The sequence below is a fragment of the Triturus cristatus genome, chromosome 9 (assembly GCF_964204655.1).
Source record: "Triturus cristatus chromosome 9, aTriCri1.1, whole genome shotgun sequence".
Lineage (NCBI taxonomy): Eukaryota > Metazoa > Chordata > Amphibia > Caudata > Salamandridae > Triturus > Triturus cristatus.
The window spans coordinates 268,135,831-268,162,282 of record NC_140592.1 but is presented as its reverse complement, the minus strand read 5'-3'; the positions used below and the strand labels follow the sequence as shown (position 1 = coordinate 268,162,282).

Sequence of the window (26,452 nt, the reverse complement as noted above, 5' to 3'; positions counted from 1 at the left end):
GATAGAGCGTTTGACTCCCTCAGCTGGGTTTATCTATTCGCATTGCTCAGTAGACTTAATCTGGGTCCCCGGTTTCTTTCTTACATAACGCTCCTTTACACGGAGCTCACGCGGCGGTGCGAGTAGCGGGAGCGACCTCTCCTACTTTCTCCTTGGGACGCGGAACGAGGCAGGGGTGCCCCTTGTCCCCATATCTTTTCGCTCTTGCTATGGAGCCGCTGGCTAGGTGGATACGCATGGACGCGCAGGTTCGGGGATTCGAATGGGCCACGGGTCTGTCCGATCGTATTGCGCTATATGCAGACGATGTCCTCCTTTTTCTTACGGATGTGGACAGGACCGGGCCACGGCTCCTGCGCATCATGCAGGTTTTCGGGGAAACGTCAGGCTTGTATATGAACCCTCGCAAGTCCACCTTGTGGGCGCTGGGAGAGCGCACGACAATGGGGACGTGGGCTTCCTCGGTTCAGTCGGCGGTGGGGGGACTGAAGTACTTGGGGGTGTTCTTGACGGATGTGCCGGCGGTTTCCTGGGAGCGGAATGTGGCCCCAGTATGGGAGCGCGTCCGCTCCGATATTAAAATCTGGTCTTGTATGCTTTTGACCTTGTATGGGCGGTCGGAAATATATAAAATGGTGGCGCTCCCTCGGCTCCTATATCAGCTCCAGAACCACCCGTATAAGATTCAGCCCGATTGGTTCAGACAGGTGAACTCGGTGCTGGGGCAATTCCTGTGGGATGGGGGTAAGGTGCGCGTGGCTGTGCGGACGTGCTTCCTGTCCACCTACTGTGGAGGGCTGGCGGCCTCGGATGTTCTATCATACTATCAAGCATCACATCTTCTAGTCCTTAACGAGTGGTGGTATGGGGACAGGGGAGACCCGGCGTATGCGCTGGAACGGCAGCTTATGGGACGCCACACGCTGCACACGCTCCTCTACTCGGCGTCATTGAGGGGTTCGCTGCCCCCGGTCACGCAGGTAGTGTTTCAAATCTGGAGGCAGGCCTTGCGCCGTATAGGATGGTGGCAGACCTTGACTCTGGAGACTCCCCTGTGGCACAATGGGCGTTTACCCCACTTGGCGGCGCTGCAAGGTTTTAAGGGTTGGGATGACATTGGCATCTCCACGCTGGGAGATGTAGTGAGAGAGACGACACTTAAATCTTTCCATGAGCTACAGAGGGAGTTCCATATGCCAAGCGAGCAATTTTTTCGATACCTCCAGCTCAGGCACGCCCTGTCGCCCGCACTGGTGGGACTGGAATCTCTTCCCGACTTCAGCCCATTAGAGGCAAAAGTCTTCATGGGGGATCTACCGGATAAAAAAATGTCCAGGATTTATCAATCCCTTGTTACACACAGCTCCCCCACACTGAGCAAACTTCGGGGGGACTGGGAGGCAGATGTGGGCGCTCTGGAGGAGGAGGATTGGAGGAAGGCGCTGGCCGCCCCGCGGGGTGCTGCTATAGCCATGAGGCTCCGGTTGGTTCAATTTTAAATACTTGCACCGGGTGTACTTCACGAGGGCGCGGCTGTGGCGTGCGGGGCTGATTGCATCCCCGGAGTGCCTGAGGTGTGGCAGGGAAGAGGGCACATTCTTTCACACTATATGGCAGTGCGCATCCCTTGATCGATTCTGGCGGGGAGTGTTGGCGTGCCTCTCGGAGGTATTGGGGTGGGAGCTCCCCCGCTCGCCGCGGCTGGCTTTACTTCATGTCATGGAGGATATAAGGGGCAATATATACAAACGTCATCTTCTGTTGCTGGGCCTTACCCTGGCCAAGCGAGATATTGCAAGGGAGTGGAAGGCGGCATGAGCCCCTTCCATGATGAGATGGAAGAATGGTCTGGACTTCTGTATGGGGCTGGAGCTGCCCGTTTTCGAGGCCAGGGGGTGCCCACGCAAGCACTATAAGATCTGGAAAAGATGGGCAGATTACCGTGGCATTGGGCTGGAACCCCCTGTAGAGAGGGAGATCGATCCATAGGGGCAGCCGCTCACGGATATCGGTGGTCGTGGGGGGCAGCGCGGGGGCGCGTACGATGCGAGGGGATAGCGGGATGGACCAAAGGGGGAGAGTAAGACTAGTAGGGAGTGCGATCTTTGGGGGTTGGGGGGTAGGGGGAGGGGAGTTGGGATGGGAGTTGGGGTTTTAAAAAAAATATATATATATACAATGGTCTATTGCCTGTACGTATATGTATGAACGATATGGCAGACGTCTCTGGGTTACAGGGCTCTGCATGGTATTGGCTATATTGACACAATAAAATTTAAAAAAAAAAAAAAAATATATACAATGCAGAGATAAAAACAATCCAACCACCTGTTTTCTTTTTTTCACCTTTATAAACATTCCCCCTCCTGCAATTGTAAATGAGAAGCTGTACCTGTGAATGAATATATATAGGATTTACACCAACTATTACTTTCAGAATCTCAGACTGGCGTAAAATCTGTATGCCGGACTCCATTTTGAGCATTTTAATTTAACCTGTCTGCCTTTAGTCCAAATTCAGCGAGTCATTATCTTTTCCAGAACCAGTGAAAGTGTCAATTCATAAACAATGATTTTGCTAACACATAAAGCGACACAGGTCTGCTACAAGCTACTCAATATCTATATTTCAAGGTCTGACAGAGGTGTAAAATGAGCATATAGTCAGAGTTGACATACTTTCGTCATACTGGCTCATACCAGTTATGTCTTGGATTAATTGGAAGTCTTCCAATGTAGGCTAAACGTCAGTGGTCAACACTATATAAACCCCATGAATTTTGACCTCTAAATTAGAGAGGTTTGCGCTCCAGGTTATCACAAGAGGCCCCGACAGGCTGCTGCAGCACCTACTCTTATACTATTACTATCATTAGTGCAGCACGTGCTCTGGGACTGGGGCCTGAGGTGAGAATGGCCACTGCACCCCAGTTTTAGTTGTAGCACGAAAAAGGGAAGTGTGAGCCCGTTCGCTAGTAATAGGGTCTTAGTCACGCTTGCTGTGCATGGAACAGGCCCAAGCAACTCTTGGTTTGTGCCTGCTTGAGTGATGGCCCAATGGGTTGGGCAGGGCAGACAGCCTGCTCCCCAGAGCTGTAGGTATGAATGGTACTGCAGATGCAGTGCCACCAGAGCTCGGCAGTATGAGAGGCCAACTAAACTCTGTGCCTCTTTTACTATTCTTCCTTGCTTGCATTAGGGACCGGTGCACACTTGCTGTGCCATTGTTGCTTCGGACGTCGAAGTAATGGTCCACAGGTGGAGAAAATTGAAGCAGGGGAGACACCTTACTGTTGGCATCAAAGATATGGCAGTGAGGTTGATGGAGCAAGATGAGAGCCCCTGGTTTTTTTTATTTTTAAAAAGGGCAGAGGAGACAGCACACTTGGCAAGGCAGTAGCTATCAACAGTGAAGTGAAGCAGGGGCAGCTGCATTGGGGTCTGGGGTCTGAGCAGACCACTGTATCAAAATTATGTCTTTCTTTAAAGAAAAAAGGGTCTAGGGCTCATTTTCTTTGCTAGCATTAGGCCTGAGGGCACCTTTTCTGCAGAAAGGGGGGTAATGTATGTGGTCTCATTTTTTTCTGTAAGGGAGGAGATATGGCCTAATGGTGAGACCTTCTGACTTTGGAACTGGGGAACCAGGTTTAAGTCCCAGTGTTGGCTCCACATCCTGTGTTTCAGAAAAAATCACTTAATCTCCCTGAGCCTTAGATTTTTTTTTTTGGTTTGCCCTGGTGCTCATTTAAAGTGCTCAAAAGCAGTTTGTCCTATATAAAACCTCAAAAAAAAAAAAAATGGACGGTGATCCTGTTTCAAGATTGGAATGATGATCAGGCATGGTGGGTCCGCAGCTATTGTTAGTGAAGCTGGTGCAGTTGCATTGGGGATGAGTGTCGGGCTCACACACCCTAATTATGGGAAGCAGAGTGTTTTGGTCAATTTATGTTTTTGTTTGATGAATTTGCTCTTTTATAAATATCACATTTATTGTGGATTATAAGCTACAGATAGTTTCCCTAAAATGATCTCATAAATCCTGCACCCTGTGCTCATCTCTGCGCCTCCAGCTCCCCCAATCCTTGCCATAAACGTTTGGAGGGGTCCCCGGCTTCACAACATTTTATTTGAGGGGCTTAGAGCAAAAATGTTTGAAGACCTTCGCTCCAGATGCAATTTAGCTACTCCATGCTCTCCTAGTGTAGTGCATAGAAGTAGTCTTTATGGTGTTTGGTTAATAGATGCATTCAAATTAAGCTAGAACAGTTCATTTAATTTTCGCTGCTCGCAACATGCTCAAATACTGTTTTAATTCTATTTGGTGTGGTTATCACTTGTAATAAGCAGCAAGACGAGACTGTTTTCAAATGTGTATATAGTGTCATTTCTTTATGCATTTCTTGAGTGTGTTATTATTAATAACAAAATAGGGTCTGAATTACCACTTTATTCTTAACCCCTTCACAGAACTGTTGGTAACAAAGAAAGAAGGACACCACACCAGCAAGTATGCTCAGTTGGGTTCTGTGGGGCCACAAGAACCTGGACACCCCCACTCGGGCAATAGTGCACTGAACTCAGTCCAGTCACCTGTGGGTGGGGAAGCCAAACGTTGTAGACCTGGGCCAGAGTCCCAGGTTATGCAGCAAAATCCCATTCTATAATCTGCCACGTTATTCCTGTATAACAACTTTTCCCACTGCTTAAAGCAGATCTAGTGAGATCCATTAAAGACTTGGGGCCCCATGCATCAAACTTAAAACTGGATGCAAACGGGCAGATTCTCAGAATCTGCCCCTTTGCGACCGGTATTTTTGCATTTGGCATCATCCCAAATGCAAAAATCGCAATTTAAGTAATCGCAGAATTTGTGATTACTTAAATTGCGATCGCATTTAAGGAATCGCAAATTGCGATTCCTTAAATGCAATGCATGATGCAAATTGGAATAGCGATTTAGCTACTGGGGGTTGCAAATTACCGTCAAATGAAACTGGACGGTAATTTGCGAAAACTTTGCAAAATGCACTAAAGTGCATTTTTCAAAGTTACATGTTACACACACACACACACACACACATGCCCTTGGGGCATTTGTGTGCGCAACATGGGTTCACATTACAATTTCAGGGGTGCAACAGGGTGTCCTTTTGGCACCCTTGAAATTTCATGCGCAATTTGCGAGTACCTAATGAGTACTCGCAAATTGTGCATGCAATTCCTAATTATTCCTATGAGCCTGTAGTCCCATAGGAATAAATGGAAAGCCATTCCTTAATTGGGACTCGCAATTTGCATGTCGCAATTAAGGAATGTGTAGGAATCGCTACTTTTTTTTAGCGATTCCTACATGCATAGGCTTTTGCCATTCCATAATTGCGATTCCTTATTAATCGCAATTAAGGAATCGCAAAAGCCTACCTTGATGCATGTGGGGGTTGGTTTCTAAATACTTCCTACCTTTTCCCAGTGATGATTGAAAGGCTAATTGTTTTAGATCCTGGCGGAAAGGAACGGCATCCCAATTTCTGACTCATCCGGGTTTAATATGCTGATTTCTATAGTGATGTATCTTATTTAGGGTTTGTTTAGCCTAGTGCTTATTTTGAATTTCCTTCTAGAATTTACATGACATTTTATTTTGTGGTCCCGAAGTTATACACGGAGTTTAATAATGTTTTTGCCAGCCACAATCTGCCAAGCGGTTGATCCTAATCACACTCAAGAGTCTGAGTCATAGCATTTGGATGGAGGCTCAAACAATTTACCAATTGTGCCCCTCCAGGAGACCTTTGTATTGCAAGACCACAATTGTGCACCATATAGCTCTATTGTAGGGGTCTTGATTTTAAAAGCTGTTATTAGTGGATCCAGTGCTGGCCGTACATTTTTAAAAATTAAACCTCAACAAGCTACCAGGGCCCTTGTTGCCATTAAGTCGAGATGTTCCAGCCTATACATCGATGATGTAAACTTTGTCTAGATATTTGTACGAGATTATCTGTACCTGTATGCCACCTGCAAAAGACTAAGAGAAGTTTGTTATCAAAAAACATTCTTTTTTGTGTTTTCTATATATACGGCCAAATATTTCAAAAGCAACAAAGATACAAAGCTGCTTGTTTCCTCTGGAAGCCTAAGGACCTGTAATCCATTAGTACAAGGTCGTCTGCACAGAGCAAGCAAGGATCTTGAGTCCCATCTATTTTGAGAGCGAGAAGGTGTTTAGTTCGCAAAGTTTTTAGTGCTCTAAATATAGAGCAAATAATTTTGTGGCCAAGATGCCATCTTGCTTCAAGCCATTCTTAATTGCCTTCTTAAGTAACAATGACTGGTGAAGTGTCTCTTAACCTGTGCCCACTTCAACATAATGAGGGAACAAATTACTGAGAGAAGGCCTAGAGAGGTATTATAATTCAGTAATTTCTTCCAAAGATTTACTCTGTTGACGAAATCAAAAACTGTCAACAAACCAGCAGTTTAAACTCCACACTTGTTCAATTGAATTCTGTGCTAATGCCTATAGGGAGAAACAGTGGTCGACCATCAAGTGCCTCTCCCTAAACCCACCCTTGAATTACATTGTTTTCCTTGCCCAGCAACTTATTGTTATATAATTTTTGAATGTTTTTGTTGCTATGTCTAAATGACTTATTAGCTTATAATTTGAGGGAAAATGTCCTAATTCAGACACCCATCTAAGCAAACATTGGCAATGCCAATAGATCTGGCCTTTTGCATAGCTCTAGTACCTTTTACCGTCCATTACTAGATGTCCTCCTCAAGCCATAAGCAACTGCTTAACAAGTCTATCAAAATGCTGCAGTACTTCAAATTGTTACTAGGCATCCTTCTTGAGTGATTCAGGTGTTTCAGATGGTCTTCACAGAGCTGGGGGTGGGGGGTTGTGGCTTCAACATAAACATTTACATATACACTTTTCTTCATTTAACGGTTTGTCCTCGTTATCTATATGATAAATACATATGCCAAAGCTTCTTTATGTTGAGTAGCCAATTTTGCAACTTTCAATACAGGTCTTTATAATTAAGGTACTCTTTTGATGACAACCTAGTATATATACATAGGTGCCTGCAGTCACTGGTAAAATTAAAGAGCCTTCAAACCTACTTTTAGAAATCAATTCTTCTGTAGTCCTATATATGTGTGTCAATGTGTAGTTGTTTTTATTGCATCCCACTGCCTTATTTTTGGGGAGTGGTAGAAAGATGCAAAATATCAACTGAGCAAACCAATAGATATTTACTGAAAGGTCATTGTATTCAAAAATATACATTTGCATTTCTACTATGAATTTTTGATGCAGCTGGTAAGACCTTCGCAAACTTGCTGTGCCTCAAGTCATTATTGGATGTACTCCTCGATTCAGATGCAGCCACCTGAAATGTCTTTCCCAAAGCTGGGGGGTTGGGGCCTCATCATAAACATTTGCATATATACTTTTGCTACTCAAATAAACTTTTAGTGTTCTTCATGGTTTTTATAATTAGATTTTGTGGCCTGAAAAATGTTAAAAGAAAGACCTGTTTTTAAAAATAAAATAAAACCTATTTGTCTCCGAGTCTTTTAAAATTTTTCAGCTCATAAAACGCAATCATTAAAATAACCACAAAAATATGGCTAAGTTCTCCCTGGGATCATGGATTTAAGGACCCAGGAGACTGTTTTTAATGTTACTGGGGGCTGCTGCACTCCCTGCAACCCCCCACAACATTAGAAAAATGCTTTGTGGTGCCCCTGCCCCTTCTAGAGACATCACCAGCTAAAAAAAGGTATAAAGGGCCCCCGTGGGCATTATTGGGCACTCCTTCAAGGACTAATGAATAATAAACGAGCGGCTCCTGCTGCTCATTTTTTCCCCTTTTTTTTTAAGATATAGATCTTTATGGGTGTCCTGGTACCCACCCAGGACACCCATGTTTTAAATTTTGTATGGTGAGCCAGAGGGCCTCCGCGGCCCCAGCCCCGCAACCATACTGGGTTCCGCCAGGAGCCAGCATGTTGTTTTCTTAAGTGGGAGCAACGGTGCCCACAGCTGAACCTTTTTCTTGGGCCTTGGTGAGGAGCACCAGACCCCCGTGGCCCCAACTTGCTCTCCAGGTTGGAGCCGGGCCTTTTAAAACAAATAAATAGTGGTGAGTACTGTGGTGCCCACCCACACTGTTGGGGGCTGTGGGGGAGCCCCAAGGCCCATGTAGCCCTAGTTAACTCCCCAGCCAGCACTAGGTGCAGGCAGGAGCCGGCACCTTACCTTTGCTCCTGCCCGGAGCAGAATTGTTTTACTGCTCCCGCCTTGCTGGAGCAAAGTTCTGTTCCATGTCTGAGAGAGTAAAGGCAGGGGTCCCAGTGTCCAGGGGATGGCGTGCCTGAGGCCGATAATGGCTCGAGGAGGAAGGTGCGCAGCCCCCCTCTCATTTTAAAATAAATGTATTTGGGGGAGATGGGGTCCACTGGGCTTGAACAGACGTGGGTGGGGGCTGCATGCCCCCCCTCCACTTCAAAATTAGCTGTGCCGGGAATTAGGGAAAACCTGTTTTGAGACTCCCTCATTTTCTCTGCCCCTCCTAGACGGATCACCCCAAAAGATTCCAGGAAGAAGCTGAGGTGGAAGAATGTTTTTTGGAAAGTTTCATGAGGATTCATCAAACGGCGCCAAAGTTGCAAGCAAAATAAAAACTGCATTTCCTATGGAAACATGGAGCTGACTATAACTACCCAGTGGCAACTGCCACTGAGTAATATTAATATTTATGTAAATTTTCCTTGAGGCTGACAAGACGTTCGCAGACTACAGAACCTCCGGTCTTTACTAGTCCCCTCTCGAGTCGGATTCAAAATCCACAAAATTCTTTCACTAAGTTGAAGTCCTTAAAGTGCTTACTAGGTGTCCCTCTCGAGTCAGATCCAACTGAAGTCTCCACAAACAGTCAGTACCCCAAGTGGTTAGTGGAGGTCCCTCTCAAATCAGATGGCATACTCTTTCATGAAACTGTTGTACCTTAAGTGGGTACTCTGTGTTCCTCTCGAACAAGAAGCAAGTGTGTGAAATGACCTTCACAAAACTGAGGGGCTGTGGCTTAAACATAACATTTTGCACACAAATATTTGCTAGTATAATGAATTGTGCTCATTTGCCATAGGATAAATAAATATGCCAAAGCCGATTCATGATCATGAGTTTTACATTTCTTGGTTTTTATCAAAGAGATGGCAATCAACAGGTACTAGCAGCTATTGGTAAATACAATTGACTAAAAGCCCCCTACATACATGTATTTTTATTCTTCTTTTTCTTTTTTTTTACTACCAGGCTAGCAAGACTGCCAAAGCTGTCTTTAGGCCAAACTTAAAATTGGAACTAAGTTTTGGGCTCATCATTTCCTCTTTGATTTTAAAATCATCACTGGAATATTATCGTGACCAGGCTTTGTTCCTTTTCGTTTTTTATAATTTTTAGTATTACTGAATTTAGAGTAAATAATTCAATTATTTCCACAAATTTCAAATCATAGCCATTATCACCTCGATGGCCGTTAAGATTTATCAGGTGGGTTATCCAGGCATACTTCAGTTTGATGCTTTTTGCTTTAAAAATAAGTTAACACGTTCCTTTCATTTCATGATGGTGGTGCAAGTTGCATTTCCCTTTAGAAATGTGTCGAATAATACTGGCTACAACACGTGAATGACAATCCATATTTATTGTATTTCTCTAAACTAAGTATGCTTACAAAATGAACCTGGCCTTCGTTTTCATTCTTGGTGCGGATTTAGAAGGGCTTTAGCCGCTGTTTGTCTTAACAAAATTATATAAATCCTAGCTCCTAACTTGATCCTATGGATGAGTTGTCTTTGCATGCAGCACCGTATCTCTTCAATGGTTAGGGGTACTTTCACCACCTACTTTTTTTCATTTCCTTTTTTAAGAGAATAGTATCGCTTTGTCCTTGTATTTTTATCACATGCTCCTATTTTGAACGTTTTTCATTATTGAATGAACTCTGCGCACAGTTTATTAATAGCTTAAAGAGTTATTTGCCATTTGGGTGCAATACTTTGACTTTAAGCATGAATGTGTTTAACTTGTGCAACTAACACCTTTGTATTTTTTTCTCTACCTAGAAGTACATTGCAGATTGATGGCCCCTATGATGAAACCTTTTATGAGCGATTAAAAAATATTTCAGTTGATGATGATGGTTCAGTAGAATATGCTGCAACAAAGGTACGGCATTTTTGGTGGGAGAAAATGTGCTTTTTTTGTTAGTTACTTAGAGTGAATTAACCTCACATTGACTGCCAACTTCATATCTATATTATAGTCCATGTATGTGACATTGAAGCACATTATGTAGCTCAATTGAGAGAGGAAGTAAGCTTTCACCAATTGCAAAAGCTTAGCCTGTCTTCCTTGTTTAGAGAACGCCCCTAGATGTTAAGGCTATGAGCACCCCCTTCCATTTGTGCTGGTTGGACTTACCCTTACTCTTTCTGAGTGAAGGTGCTTACAAGAGTTCATGCCGGGGTCCAAAGTCCTGGACTTCAGTTGGGAGGATGGTACTCCAAATGAAGGGGGCTGGGTAATGAGGCTGGCTGAATGTTGGAAGCAAGCAACAGAGAAGGGGATTTGGAAACTAAGAGAGAAAGGAGGCCTCCAGCGGTGTGTCAGCAGAATGGGGAGATGAACACAATGTGTAATGGGAGGGGGCACAGCTGGAATATTCTTTGGAGATTTAAGATGGGAGAGGAGAAAACTGAAGTGGTGGGCCATAAAAATGTTGTTTGATAGATGGTAAACCTTTGTGGGAATCAGAATTGGTGGATTGACACCCCCCCGATACCTACCCTCTATGGCAATATTTGCAGTTCTGAGGCCCCACCACGTTTGTGTTCTACGTCAGTGTGCTTTGGGGACACTTTTTCAAATATGAATGTTATGCATGTTTGTAGAGTGCAGTATCAACCGAGAGCGTATCCTGCCACTGAACAGGTGTGAGTCTAGCCAAACCTGGGGCCTAGTGGTACTACTTGAAAAGCCAGGTCTTCAGCTTTGTGCGGAATATAAGAAGCGAGGAAGAGTCTGTTCTGTCTAGTGGCATTGGGAGCGATGTAGGGGAAGGCTCGACCTCAGGATCTGGTTATCCATATGCATGGGATGTGTGCATGCAGGAGTCCGTATGAGTGGTGGTGTCCGGAAGGTTTGTGAAAGTAGATGTAATTGTGGAGGTGTGCTGGACCAGTGTTGTGTAGAGCCTTAAATTGTGCTAGTTTGGGGATCCAGTGGAGCTCCTTAAGGTCTGGTGTGATGCGAGTCCAGCAGGAGGGTTTGAGAGTGATTCTGACCACAGAGTTCTGAATGGTCTGCAGCCTTCTGGTAATTATCTTTTGGTTGATCCCGGCATGAACAGTATTCCCATAGTCCAGCTTGCTTGTTACAAGGGTGTGTACAACTGTTTTCTGGGTGCTGATTGGAAGCCATTTGATCTTCCTCAGCATGCTCAGGGTATCAAAGCATGAGTTGGTGATGGCATTGACCAGGGCGGTCATGTTGAGTTTGCTGTTGATGAAGATTCAGAGGTTCTAGTAGTAGTAGTAGTTAATACTCACCAGTGTAGACTAATTGTAAGATGTCACCCACAGCATGAGTAAACACTCCAGTGGCATAACGATAGGAGAGCAGCAAATGGTAGCAAGGGGGCCTCCGGAGCAAGTTTATAGCAGTAGTAAACCAAAGCAGAGAAGTGCAGACTCTGAGGAGATCATCAAGGAGAAACCAAACGATGCAACAAAACAGCAAAGGTGCATGCTAAGAGAAGGCATGGTGTGAATCGGTACGCGGGTGAACAAACCCAACAAAATGCACAGTTACAATGCAAGGTGTTCTCAGTTTCATTGGGTTAAATGCAGTATCTTTCCCACTTAACCTGGAGGTACTCCTCTGTCATCTTGAACTCGAAAGTCACTATACTTTCTGATGGATCAGTTATCCGATGGAATGGGAAAGAGCGTGAACATTGCAGGCACTTCTAAAGTCACATTATGGATCACCATGTCCTCCTTTTGCATTTGGAACCTGATATGTCCCAAAACCAATGAAACCGCCTTACAACTCTGACAAAAGTAGACAAAGTCTCTGACGGTTTGCGGGATGAGATGATAGCAGACTGGGTCATCTATTGGTATTGAGCTTGGAGCAGAGATGATTAGCACCAGAACACAGATGGGACTTGCTCAGCGAGAAAGGCAATGAACCTGCTTACTGCAGTCTTTGTTAGCCTGAACTATTTCATGTTTTGCTGCATCTAAGTGGGCAGAGAATTCAAAGCATGAGGTTTGAGGGGAGGTAGTTGTGGTCCGCAGAGGTTATGAATTGGAATATTTGGATATGTGGTTGAACAGTTAATAGAGTACCTTTAGCATTTGAATGTTTTCAGAGATTGTTTGGTGGGAGGTTTTGTTGTTGGGTAGTTATGTGATTAAGTGGATCTTCCAGAATACAATTCAATTTTGGGAACAACTCACAAAAATTATGTTTTCTGGCAAAACATGTTTGGCAGAAGGGCTTTTTCATAGAGCTCAATATTGAACATCCCTACCTGCTGTTAGTGGTATCTTCTTATAGCACTTCTATTCTTCCGATTCATATCACACATGCCAGTGCATAGGCAATCCTCCTTGACCTCCCTTCTTATCTTGTGGTTTTGGCCTTTGAAGCCTTCCTGTGTGCATGTTTGTGTCTGGTGATTTATAACAACCACTGCATTATCTACCTCGCAAAAGTTTCTTGGGGAAAATGGCGCCTAAGAAGAAGGTGGTGGCTTTTGATTTCTGAAGACACTCTGAAAGACTATGTGTACAATTAGTAACATGATCACAACATTGAATAGTTTGTCAGTTAAATTTACATCTGTGTGAGCAGCAGGAAAGAAAGAGCTGTGAGGCTAATATACTTTGAACTTGAACCCAAGTCATAAAGTGTTGAAAAAAACAAAAATAGCTACCAAGATTGTCCCCCTTTCAAAAACCTGTAACCTAATCTATTGCAAGAGACTGCCCTTTTCCTTCCTTGTTTACTCCTCTGGCCCCAGAGGTCCTTTTTCCTATTCCACCTGAAGCCATGTAGCTGCTCCTGCACCCCTCAGCTTTGACATTATGGAAACATGCTCCTCAAAGCCAAAGTTCATAATGCCATCCACTTCGGCAGTATCAACGTACACCTCTACCCCAGCATCAAAGCCCTCAATGTTTATTGTCTTCATTGTCATGCTATTCGATGTCTTCCTTAGTGGTGGTCTACCAGACATCAGCATCTGGGAAAGTTAGTTCGGTCAGATGGCCTTGGTGACGCCTAGAGGTGTAAACAGTCAAAGTGAAGAGAAGGAGAGAGTAGAGAGATACCACCTTGAAGAACGAAGGCCTACGTTCTCTTCTTTGCAGGTCCCAGCTGGGATTTTTGAGCAGGTAAAAGAAGTTGGAAGTGGCACTTGTGAACAGGTCTACAAGGGGGGTTCTCAGCTTGGTTGCTGTGCTTTTCGGTCTTGCCTGAGACAGTGCATGGGCTGTGACTTGCAATACATTTTGTTTAATTAGAAGGGACTTCTAGCCCACTTATTGCTTACCATTAGTTAACTTTGTCCCTCATTTGCTTTCTTCACTGTGGTTAGCGCTTGCAGACTTGGATTCCTCTTCTTGTGTTTGGCCCTCCCCTCGCGCTTGGACCAAGTACTATTTCCTTGCTCAATCTCGTTCCACTGTTCACGCTTCTCAAGCTACTTTTCTCTTTACTTTTTGCTAAAGCACTCCATAAAAGCTCATGCTGCTTGCCCCTCCCACCCTTCTCCCTCTTATCAGTCCTGTCGTTTGCTCCTTCCTGCCTTCCAACCTTTGGCCATCGTGTTCCTTGTCCACTCCTGCCCTCCTCCTGCTGTCTGTGTTGGCCGTGTGTCACCTCCCGCATTGCTGCTGGCTCTGATTCCCCTTGCGTTGTTGCTTGCCCTGTCGAGCCACCCCACCCACGTTGTGTTGCTTGCCCCACCTACTTCTACGTTGTTGTTTGGCCTGTCTCCCCCCCCCTCGCGTTGTGTTGCTTATGCCATCCCCCTTCCACGTTGGTGCTTGCCCCGTCCCTCCTGCCCTACCCGATCTGTATTGTATGCCCTATCCCTCCCATGTTGTAGTGCGCGCACTGGCCACAATATAGTATTTTCTTTTTCCTTACATCCGATTCCCATGCCCAAACACTAACACTCCCATCGTCCCTCCGTCAGCCACTGCATGTCTGTGCAGGCGGCCACTGACATAGGCATTTATTATTTACAGTAAAATATTACGTTGTGTAGTGTTGCTCGATCGCTTAATTTAATCTGGGGTTTTTTTCTTTTGCATTACGATATTTAGAGTTTATCCATTCGTTTCGTACATTCAGCACTAGACACCCTGTAATGCATAGAAAACATAGATGTTTGTGATGTACTTGCTTTATATAGAACAAGAAGAAATTTTGGCTGTCTCAAAGTGTGCCGTCAAATGTACAGTCCTGAGAACACATTCCTACCGTCCCACAGGCTTTTATTTTTCTAGATTTTGGATCAATTTCTGAGAGACCAAAGGATTACAATGCATTGAATTTTTTAGAACCTTGGTAATATTAGAACCTTAAGTGTGTGTTGTCTGGGAACTTGATTCAAATCAGTAAGTCTTTGGCAACTGATCAACCGGGAGACCGAACTCCAAGGTGTAGACGTGGGTCCCTTGCTCACTTTGCCACTGGATTCAAGCTAGCCTGGCGGATGAGGGGTGTTACCCCGAAACCCGTCCCAGGATGCTTGTTTCCGGTCCGGGGAAGACATGGCTTGGCAGTTCGGGCTGGACTGTTCCCATGAGGCACAGGGTCAAGACTGATTTGCATATAGCTGTGTCTGAACTGGGGTGGCGAAGTGAGCTAAAGAACGATGATGGGTTCAACCCAGATCTGTGACTGAGGGCGAGTGTCTGAAAAGTTTCAGCACTCCGTCCATCATCTCCTTGTGTTTCCTTTAACAACCACTGAACGACTGTTCATGCCTAGACATTTATCCCAATCACCAAGAGCACACAGATTTTGTTTAAGACGGTTGGACCAAAATCTAAGGTATTAAAGGTTATTTCCAAGTGTGACATTAAACTAAATTCATCCAGGCGATTGAGACATGTCAAGGAATGTTTTTATTTTACTGGTACCTCCAGCAGAATACATTTTTATAGTGTCTGCCTGTGCTGTGAAGTGGCGACGGTATTTGGCTCAGAAAATGTACTCTGTGTTAAACTCATTGACTCAAAAAAACGTGCAGGTACTGCTGTCACTTTTTTACGAGACCTAATCTATGTGCAGGAGTAAAGCAGCAGGGCTTTTCGTGCAGAGAACAGTACGGTCTTGGTGATTAAGAGTTTTTACTGCTGAAATGTTATTTTTTCAACTGTTTTGGTTTATGAAACTTGGACTGCTGTGTTTTTTCCACTTCCATGAGCTCACTCTTCTAATTACACCTAACGCCTATTAAACTAATCCACCACTCCAAACAGTAGGAAATGATTAATTTTCCCCAGAGCACAAGACTAACCCAATAGACAACACGGCATGCGTACAACGTCCTGTAGTATGAGTGCGCATACACATAGGAATGTTTTTGTTTTAATCCTAGATTTCTGCATCCTTCGAGGATATTGTTTCCGATATTTCCCTTATGGGCAAGGGGTAGGCTTTGGATTTGGCCTGGACCTTCAGCCTGAGATAGGAATCATGTATCCTCTTTCTCTTGAAAGTGAGCCTGAGGTTGGAGAATTCCAGTACACATTCTTCCCAATCCTTTTGCTTTATTACTGATGCAGAGACTCTTGGGCATGTTGGACCTGGTTCAGAGGGCTACACCACGTATCTGTGGGTAACTTCCGGTAATTAGGCACTTCTTGAGCAGGGATGCATGCAGAAGTTTACATCACTCCTCATTCTCTCAACCTCTTGGCTTGGTTGTTATAGCCTTATAGCTCAGGCATTTTGGTCTGTTCCAGGAGTGCATGGAGATGTTTACCAACTATTGAATGTAAGTGGCGTCGATAGACCCTTTCCAGAAATATGAGGTTTTAAGCATGATGCTTGCTGAATGGCCTGCACCTAATCTGGAAGAGGTATATTGAAAAATTACCTTTTCTCACCCATTGGCCCCACCAAAGCCCACCATTAGAATAGCGAGCAACTTGCTACTTTACCTGGTGCTACTAATACCAAACAACCTACCTGCACCTATTGTTACAGTGGAGAAAGCAAACTATTTGGGTTGAACTCCCAACAGAGGTGCTGCATGGCTGAGTTACAGTTGGCCCCCGAGCTAGAACCTATTTCTGAACAACCACTCCATTGGGCCGCTTGTTATGAAACTGTAGGTCCTGCTGCAATGGGCTCAAATTACTTTTGGGCCACCTTGTGGTCTTGAACGGAGGCCACATATCTTTCTAGTTCTGCCATCTGCATCTGTGCTCCCTACAAGCTTTGAAAAGCTTGTAGGGAGCACACATTCACCCCAAAGGGTATTTAGCACTGATTAATAGATGTGTATTGCTACACAGCTCGATGGTACTCAGTTTATCACCTCACGAGGATGACCGGATAGGTTAAACACCAAAACTCACTTGGCTTAACTCACAGACCATAGCAATGCCAGATGTTGCCCAACACCTTTGGGCTGATTAGTTGGGCTGTGTCAGTACAGGTGCATCCACAAATCTATTCCACTATGCTGCAATTATGCCAGCCTTCTCCACTTGAAGATCTGTTCTACATCCGCTCCATGATTCATCCTGAGCAATGTATACAACAATGAGGCATTTTGAGTGTCGATCCGATCTGCAGTTTTCTCTTAAATGGTGGGATGTGGGAACTGCTGTACTACACCCTTGGCCATAGCCTGGATTGAAGCTGCTTGCATTCTTTGCTGAGACTATCTGAGTAGGTTCCTAGTAGGGTACACAAACTGCTTTCTCGAGTGAAATAGGAGCACGCATTCTGTGTTCCATCTTTGATAAGCCACAAGCCTGCCACAACTCCCAGAGTCTTGGAGGCATGTGTCTCATCTGTACCCAAAAGATGTTAATTCATGTAAACCCCACCTTAATATAGTAAGTCTGTGGAAGGAGAGGACAAGAGGGACACTCAGATTTTCAGAAAGAAGTGCAATCAAGAAGTGGATGGGCAGAAGAACCATGCAGCAAGTATACACAATTGAGTGGCATAATGCAGAGCCAGTTATTATGAGGCAGATAGAAAACGGTGTCTTCCTTCCGACCTGTATTGGAGTGAGGACAAGAGGAAGAATTGAACCTGCACAAAAAACCGTGGTGCTGTATCCAGCATTACTAACTTCCCTTAACGTTCATTCTGCAGTGATTAAGGTGCTCTGCTGCCGCTCCCAAAACGGTCAACCTAGATAGTGAAACCGGTGCTGTGCATCTGGTACTTGTGTGGACAAAGCTACAGGGTCCCACAACAGTAACAAATTAAAATACTTTGTCTGAAGTTCCCCTGACTTGCTCCGACATGTTCATGACCCTGTATTGTCTCACAAAGGCAGCAGGACTTGCTAACTTAGTACTCTGTATCCTTCCTTATCCTGAGATTTTCTTTTGACAAAAGGCTGCATGAAGAAGCAGTAAGGCACGTGTGGGAGACTTGTCCAAGGACAAACACAGGGTTGATGAAATGGGACAAGTTACCACTGGAAGGCATCTTAAATAAACAAGCATTTGCAATGCAACAGTTCTCGCATTTACGCGAGTTTCAGCTATTTACATTGCAAATAACAATGCCTTTTACTTTTTGTTTTAACAACATAAATAAAAGGCATTCATTTACAATGCCAATAGCTTAAACTCGAGTAGATGCGAGACTTATTGCATTGTAAATGCTTGTTTAGGACTTGTGTCCTGAGAAGGAGACATGTCAAATAGAAAGTGAAGTGGTAATGCGCGGCCACAGAACTGGAGATGTCGAGAACTTCGCAATGCCACAGCTTTGCTGGGAGGGATGTGGAGAAGAGGGAGCGGGTACACATGCGACAGAGATGGCACTAACTTGGGCATTGTATTGCTGCGCAATGCCAGAAGCACCATGCCTGGCTCTCTAGGTGCATACATGAGTGGGTGCGCAAGAGCTGGAGCCGCTTACAAACCCCCCACTTTGAACTGCAGAAGCACACGGGATGCCAGCGGCGGAAAACGGCCAGTGCTGGATTAGCAAATATCAAGTTTAGCTGCAGCCGGCTTCCGTAGTTTACACTGTGCGCCATTACACAAGTGGAAAGGCTTTATCTGGGTCCCGATAATACTTTGTGGGTTCACTTTTTAAGATGCTGAGTGTACAAAGTGTGTTTTGCTAATCACTGACCGCTCTGCGTCCGTGTTTCCAAGCACACAGTGCCCTTAAATGGGGGGCAGGGAAGTGACCTTCAAAACTACTTTGCAGTGGACTACAAGCTAATTAACGTTTACAAGTATGCCAGGTGAGCAGCTCATTCATATCAACAGCAAACACCCTGGTGGTTACTGTGTGTTTTAGAGAGCTCGGGTGGAATCTGGGCAGCTTTCAACACTGAAAAACAGCAATAGCTCCGTTTCAGTGGCACGGCTCCCTGCCATGCCCTATGTAAAAGTGCTTTACAAACACTTCTGTCTACAAACCCATACGACTGCAACACACTGGGCGGGTTACTTGGGTAACCTACCAGGCAGGTCATGGGCACTTTGTAAATCAAGACAGATGTGATGTCATACCACCTGCGTTAAATGTTCGGTAACTTTAACCAAAGTGAAACCTGTTAAAAGCAATGAACACTGTTGTGTGTAAGGTGAAGTAGTGGGCTATTGGAGACTGATTTAGAAAGCCCCACTGTACAAAAATCCACCCCCGAAATAAATCCCATAATATAGTTTGGAAATAAGGTACTGAGAAAGGAAAAAAATACATTTCAATAGAGGCATTCACGTTTTCGAAAATAAACAAAAAAGGGGCTGATTCCTTAAGAGTGTGGATTGCGCGGCAGAGCCAGCTACTTGCAATGCTTCCATGGTAAACAAAATGCACAAGATCGCCCACACGTAATAGCTGCGGAAACAGCCATATCTGTACAGTGGTTGGAGTTCATTGTACTGGAGCGCTTACTTAATGCCTCATAGCAGTATCAAGGCTCCAAAGCACTTGGTGAGGAAACAGCATGCTTAAAACACACACACAAGTCTTTATAGCCAAAATAATTATTTAATTATTATTTAAGGATTTACAATAATAAATTTCATCCGAAAACTGACACCATAAACAGGAGACTCATAGCTCTTCCCTAAGTAGGCAAACACCCACTGCTTTCCACAAGCATACATTGGATTAAACATGCTCGCACATACTTCCAGTTTTTGTTTTAATAAAAATAAAATTGTCATATTGCATTTATGGCGAGGCTCCCTAAAAGGTACGCACAAGAGGGAAAACTACGCATGTTATGTGCGCCAATACTAAATATTCATATACATTCCCAAAATAAGCTACTGCATTTACAAAGCCTTAGCAAATTTGTTAAACTGAATCTGCAGAATTAAAGAGGAAGTAGAAATTTCACAAGTGCTTGCTTTGAGAGAGGAAAAAAAGTAGGACAAAAGTTAAATGCAGGACTGGCGCCTTATCTGTACAAATGAACAACTTACAAAATGCAATATTCGAATAAAACGCAAGTGGCTTTCAGCAAGATACAATGCAAGACGATAAATAAGTGTAAAGATTTTACAAACGCAAGACTGCAACTGTTCCGTGAACATAAACACAGGATATGCAGAGCTGCAATCGCCGCGAGCTGTACATGTCAATAAAATAAAGTTGCATTTTTACAATAAAATAAACATAGGTGTGTGGCCATCTAATTTAACCTGCTGGTTAAGGACTTCTAAAGTTTTAACCAAAGTCCAGAAAAGCTCTGCTAAAATGCGGCATGAGATGTTACAGCCCGCTACCAGAAAGCTGTTTCCCGTCCAGGCGCGTGCACATCTCCTGTCCGAGATGATCTGCAGCCGACGGAGCCGTACATGTGCACATCACACCGCCTGTCCGGGCGCGTGCACAGCTCCTGGCCCCCTTCCGGACACAAAACCGACGACAATAGATCTCGCCGAGACGCGCAGCGCATGCACTGCGTCGCTAGGCGAGACCTAAAAATGGCAGAGTGAAGGATTTGTATAGGAACCAGGAAAGATTCTTTGAGGAGAGGGTTTGGGGGCAAGAAACCGTGTTGGCAATAGACACTTCTAGCGGAAGTTTAGGCCCAATAATTTTATTATATTATTTTGTTTTCCTTCATTTAGTCCTTCGATGAACCTTGCTCATTGCATTGATGGGTGAAGGAAATTACAGTGTCAACTCTTGGCTACCCAATGACGACCAGGAATTGGTAACCAACTTACAAATTTGTGATCAGGTTCAAATATACCACCCTCAATACCATAATGTAAAGGTATAGGATGGCAACTGGAAGTCAAAACCTTCTACTGAAATTTTGTTGGGCCAAAATCATACAAACTAGCAGCTCAGCTACTGCCGTAAAAGGGGCATTTTGGAATTATGAAGGTATCCTATCTGAACAGACCACTGTGGGAACCATTCAGACATAAGTCCGGGTCACAGAAGATGAAGGTATAGAGGGCTAAGAGACAATTGACTCCCTTAACCTTACCTAAGGTCTAAGAGACCATTCCCTACCACAAGGTCGAAACAGGACAGGTAGTCTTTTAATCACCAAACATTCTCAGCTTTACCTTTGAAATTCTGGCTCAAATACTTGTACTGCCCACCTATACACATACCAATACAAGGTTCATCACAAGCACAGCCGAGGCTTCACGTTCTCTATCAAGGACACCTGTCGGACAGCTCAAACACAAGTAGATGATGGACAGAGTGCTGAAACCTTTCAGGCACTCACCCCAGTTACAGATGTGGGCTGAATACATCATCATTCTTTAGCTCACTTCGCCACACCAGTTCAGACCCACCCATATGCAAATCAGTCTTGACCCTGTTCCTTATGGGAACGGTCCAGCCCTAACTTCCAAGCCAGGTGTTCCCTGGACCGGAAATAAGCATCCTGGGTCTGGTTTCGGGGTAACATATCATCAGCCAGGCTAGCTTGAATCCTGTGGCAAGGTGAGCAAGGGACCCACGTCTGGACATACCCTGCCAACTTCAGGCAAACAAAGCAAACTCAAGTAGATGGACGCAGCGCAGAAACTTTTCAGGCACTCACCCCCAGTCACAGATCTGGGTTGAATCCATCATCGTTCTTTAGCTCACTCCGCCACCCCAGTTCAGACACAGCCATATGTAAATCAGTCTTGACCCTGTTCCTTATGAGAACAGTACAGCCCGAACTGCAAAGCCAGGTCTTCCCTGGCCCCCATCATAACAGCAGAGTCAATTTCACTGATAGGCCAACTTGTCTATCAAATGCCTCTTTTTAACTCCATTCCCACTTCCTCCAGAATGTTGTATATTTTTTACAGCCAGAGCATGTTAGACGATCATTTCCTGACTGTAGTCTTTAAGCTAGTTGGCCACAGGTATTCTTCTGATAGCCTGTCTTATTCTTATTCATGTAAAATACTATATGTGGATAATTTTTTAAGTTCACCTTTGACTTTTCTCTGTTATACAACTTTCCAATGGGGGTCTGCAATTTCCTCTACAAGTCTCTCCCATTTTCTCCATGTGGGTCCCAGACAGTAAGGCGTATTATCTGAGCGCATTATATGTGTTGTGTATAGTGGTTTTCTGAAGTCATTTGATTAATACCGTTCTCTCAAAAATCCAATTTTCAGATAGTTTTATGGTGATCTGTAAATTTCTGCAGGGTACTCCAGAATTGAACATATCTAAGGATTTTAGAAGTTCCTGTTTTATATTCATTTTATAGTTCATCTATGGATTTCAGACTAGCCAGTCCTCACGTATTGTTTAATTTTGAGAGGGCTTATAATATTTCAGTTGCAAAACTTTTGCAGGCTGCTTCGTTCCCACATAGTGATATCAGCAGGTCTTTTTGAACAGTGGATAGGGCATTCGTGCTAATAAGGAAAGATTGCCTAAGCATTTTGAGATCTCCACTCCCCCCATCCAGAATGCATCAAGATAGTCACAGCCATGTTTTCCATTTGTGATGGTAATAGAGCAGGGTCAACTAGGTCATGGGAATGTTGAGGGACCTTGCAGGGCCCCCTAAGACCACAAGATGGGTGTTGTCTGCACACCAAAGGATTCTGAGGTTTACTGTGACTGCGTGGGCGACCTCCCTTTCTGTTACTTAGTGGAATGTATGGCATAGAAGTTGCTAGAAAGAGGGGCACGAAGGACTTATTTGATGCTGGACACAGATGGGCCTTCCTCTGGTTTGCCACCAGGTAACTGCTGGTCTTGCAGGTCCCTGATGGAGGATGGAGGCTTCAGTCACCTTGAACTATTTCCTGTGCTTCTTCCTAGATTTGTCAGTTTATGACCTGAAATGCCCTCCCATGGGTGACTGGGTAAAAAAGGGGGAGAAAATAGAGTGTGTTTTGTGACAAAAGAGGGATTTTATTTTCTCCCCAAATCTTACCATCCATGTGGGGAGAAAAGGAAACTGTAGGACTGAATACTGAGGCTGCACACAGGAAAGACTCATCTGGACGAGATACCATGATACAGGTGAACCAAAAAGCCACCCAACGTTTTAGTGATGGGTGCATTAACCAGACTGGAAATCAGATGGTGCATGCCTATGGCTCATGTGCTCCTTGATCCACCGGGCCCACGAAGGGTTTCTCGCAAGCAGCTAATGCAAGCTCTAACAACATTTAATTGAATAGTAGCAGGGTTTTCAAACCCGCTGAAGAAGAATGTAGAATTTCTGTCAGAACGTTGAATTTGTCCTCAGTCGGTAAATACAATTCTAGAACCTACACTGCTTTCCACAACAGAGGTGTAAACAAACAGATTTCCACTTAAGAAGGAAGGGCTAGAGGTGCATTAAGGGCCCTAGCATTTTCCAATTCTAGATTAAGGCCAGGTTATTTGCCATAAGGAGAGAAGAGGCTGTCAACACTGAACCATATTGGGCATGTCTAAGGTTGCATAGTTTGAGTCCATGAGCTCTTTGAGATAGACAAATCTCTGTGCCCTTAGGAGAGGCTCAGCTTTGGGAATTGACTCAGAGAGATGTGTGGCAGTCCTGATAAAATCCAGTGTGGCCTGTTTTGAGGCCCCAGTGCAGAAAAGGTTTGTTGTTGGAACCCCAAACTCTGGTTTCATCTCTTTGAAAATCTGAATTTCTTCCAAACATGAGGAAGATACTTGTGTCGGGAAGGGCGCTGCCCTGACTCCGAATTGTCTTGTGGTGCGTTTTGCCAGAAGATCCCTTAAAGGATCACTCCCTGTCAGGAGACATACCGGAAGGAAAGAAGAGGAACTGCTTTGGGACCCTTGTAAAAATTAATTGGCTTGTTCCTCCCTGATTGCCCTAGAGGTAAGGACAATCAGAATTCACAGGCTTAAAGGGTGTGGTCAGATCCAAGACATTGCATGCAAATGTTAAGTGGATAACATAAAGACATCTTCTTGTGACACCCTTGGCAGGGTTTATAGCTGAAGACCTTAAGAGGTGACATTTGACTTAGTTGCTGTCAAATTTGTGTAGGATTTATCAAGAAGTATGGAAAAGAGCTGTGAACCCGCTCCACACTGCCCCATATTTAGTCCTATGTCCCATCCGGGGCTACAGAACCATGCGTGATGCCACCTGGTGGAGCTAGAGAGCTGTTGCTAGGGAAAACATTTCCTGGATGCAGTCTTTGTGCCTGGAGGATATTTGTAAGGTAAGGAATCTGTGGGGCAAGGTATCCATTACAACTCTGACCATTTATTCAGAAGCTCAAGATTATTTTAGTCTGTATGCATTTCCACGTATGCATGTGTGATGGGAGACTCCATAGTCTGTTTCACAGAAGAGAGAGACATAATGGGTCTGAAGAAGAGTCTCAAATGTGTCTTGTGTATCCTACGAAATTTGTAGTTTATCTTTCACATTTTTCATCTTTAAAGATTATGAATAACAGTTTCTTCATTGTTTTTTAGATTCATCAATATAGAGTAGCGATGACTGCCAAAGATTGCTCCATAATGATCGCTCTTTCTCCGTATCTTCAGGATGAATGGTAAGGAAACGTTTAAAAGTCCTATTTAATAATCCATTCTGGGGCAGATGGTTTTTTTTGACTGTTCATCACTGAGAACTGCACTCCACTGACACTGTTTGATACAAATGAAATCATGTAGTCACCCATCGTATAATTTCCCTTATCTGCCAAAATAGGGAGCACTTTAACATGATATAAATGTTTGTTAACAAGCTTTACAGAAGACGCCAGGCATTTACATGAAGTTTTTTGTTGAGGCATTTGCTCGCATGTCTTTCCTTAATTGATGTACTACAGTAGCCACCATATGCTGATGATTCATTATCATGGCAACTAATAGTATGATATGGAATTGTACCATTGGCAGTTCAAAAAATCAATTTATCCTATGATGATGACTCGTGGCTGAGTCCCTAATGAGACCTTTTGCATTTTGTTGATCTAATCCCCCACAAAACCCTTGACTCTTCACCTTTTAAAAAATATCTTTTTAGGTCGAGCAACAGCGTGCATGCGCTGTCTGCAAGACCTGCTGTAATCACTCGTACTGAGTGTAATCCTGCCTGCCGCTTCCCATTGATTCATTCGTATGTCACCTTTATTTCCTTGCTCATTATTGGATGGTGCTCCTGGTACATCACTTCCGTTTTTAGACCAGGAGCACCGGCCAACTACAGTTTCTTTAAGCTGTAGTTCCATATGTATTTGAGGACTACTTACTTTTAACATTGTGCCTGCTTCACTCGCAGTCACGCACATACCGATCGCTGTGCTTTTTTCACCATTGCTCTCATCCCTCCTTTTTTTAAGTGCCTCACTTTGATTATATTTGCAGCTTCAAAGCTCTGTGCTTTCATTTTATTTGCAGCTTCAAAGCTGCATCTGCTCCACCTCCAGCCACTAAAAACAAGCTGCATATGTCACACTCCTACCACCTCTTCATTAGTGGCCAGGCAAAAGCCTCTTCCGGCCATAGTGATCCACAGCTGTGCTGGGCTCCGACCTGCCCGCCTCTCCTCCTCCCCTGCAGCAGCTGATCAGCAGTCCACAACACCAGAATGAGTTGTGTGGCTGCCAGGACCCCCATGCATGTGGGTCGCTGCTTTTGTATATTTTTGCCGTTCTAGTGCAACTGAGGAGAGGCAACGAGCTTGGCTTCTGTATTTTCATGTGATCAGTCCGATGCAATAGTGTGGTGAAAACGCTGTATCTTTGACGTTGTTAGAACTGGGGGTCTATAATTGGCAGATGTGGGTACCTTTGATCAAATAGGGCCCTTGCTTCTAGTCAGGGTAAGGGGGTACACTCCTAAAATAACCCCTGCTCACCCCCTTGGTAGCTTGGCACGAGCAGACAGGCTTATCTCAGAGGCAGTGTGTAAAGCATTTGTGAACACATACAGTAATACAGTGACAACACTACAGATGGACACCACACAGGTTGTATATATAAATAAGTATTATATATATAGACTTATCACAAGACCACAAATGACAAAAATCCACAATACTGTACTTTAGAATGGTAGAAATAGCTTAGTGCTCTTTAGATGGTAAATGCGACACTTTACGTTCAATGTTCCTTTGGCTGCGTAACGCTATACAAACAAAAGAGTTGCAGGGAAGGTGATGCGTCTGTTCCTTACACGTAAGAACGGGGATGCATTGGTTCCTTACTTCGGGAGGAGGTAATGCGTCGGTTCCCTACTGCTGCGTAGGGGACGGTGATGCGTCGGTTCCTTACCAGAGGGGAGGTGATGCATCAGTTCTTCTCCGCGTGGGAAGGTGATGCGTCTGATTCTTACTGCGCTTCTGTGGCGATGCGACCAGCAACGCCGCGATGCGATGACCTTCCAATCCGATAAAACAAAATGGCGTCTTCTTGATGCGACAACGAAGAGATGATGCGTGCACGCCCGAAGGCCGTGCGGCGACTCAGTGAATCTTCTGAGCCACGACAGGCCCTGCGACACTCTTCTCCGGTGATGCAACGGCATCTGCTGCGACGGCGCCAGTCTTCTCCGGCGATGCGCGGTGCTTCGGCAATGCGACAGCAGCGGCGGCACCCTTATTCAGTGATGAGATGACAGCAGCTGCGGCGGCGTCATGCTTCTTCTCCGTGAGTTGCACTTCCAGCTCCCTGCGACACGCAGACCTTCAGAAGGCCCAACACAACAGCAGGCACTTCATATTCCTCA

The 26,452-nt window shown here is 44.5% G+C and overlaps 1 protein-coding gene across 1 annotated transcript in view; it reads left to right on the top strand.

Moving 5' to 3' along the window:
• Positions 1 to 26,452, top strand: part of IPPK (inositol-pentakisphosphate 2-kinase) — a 324,563-nt gene that overhangs the window by 287,018 nt on the left and 11,093 nt on the right. Inside the window, exons 11-12 of the mRNA XM_085624891.1 lie at positions 10,144 to 10,246; positions 24,194 to 24,273. Coding sequence (XP_085481017.1) covers positions 10,144 to 10,246; positions 24,194 to 24,273 — 183 coding nt within the window. The remainder of the gene's footprint in view (positions 1 to 10,143; positions 10,247 to 24,193; positions 24,274 to 26,452) is intronic.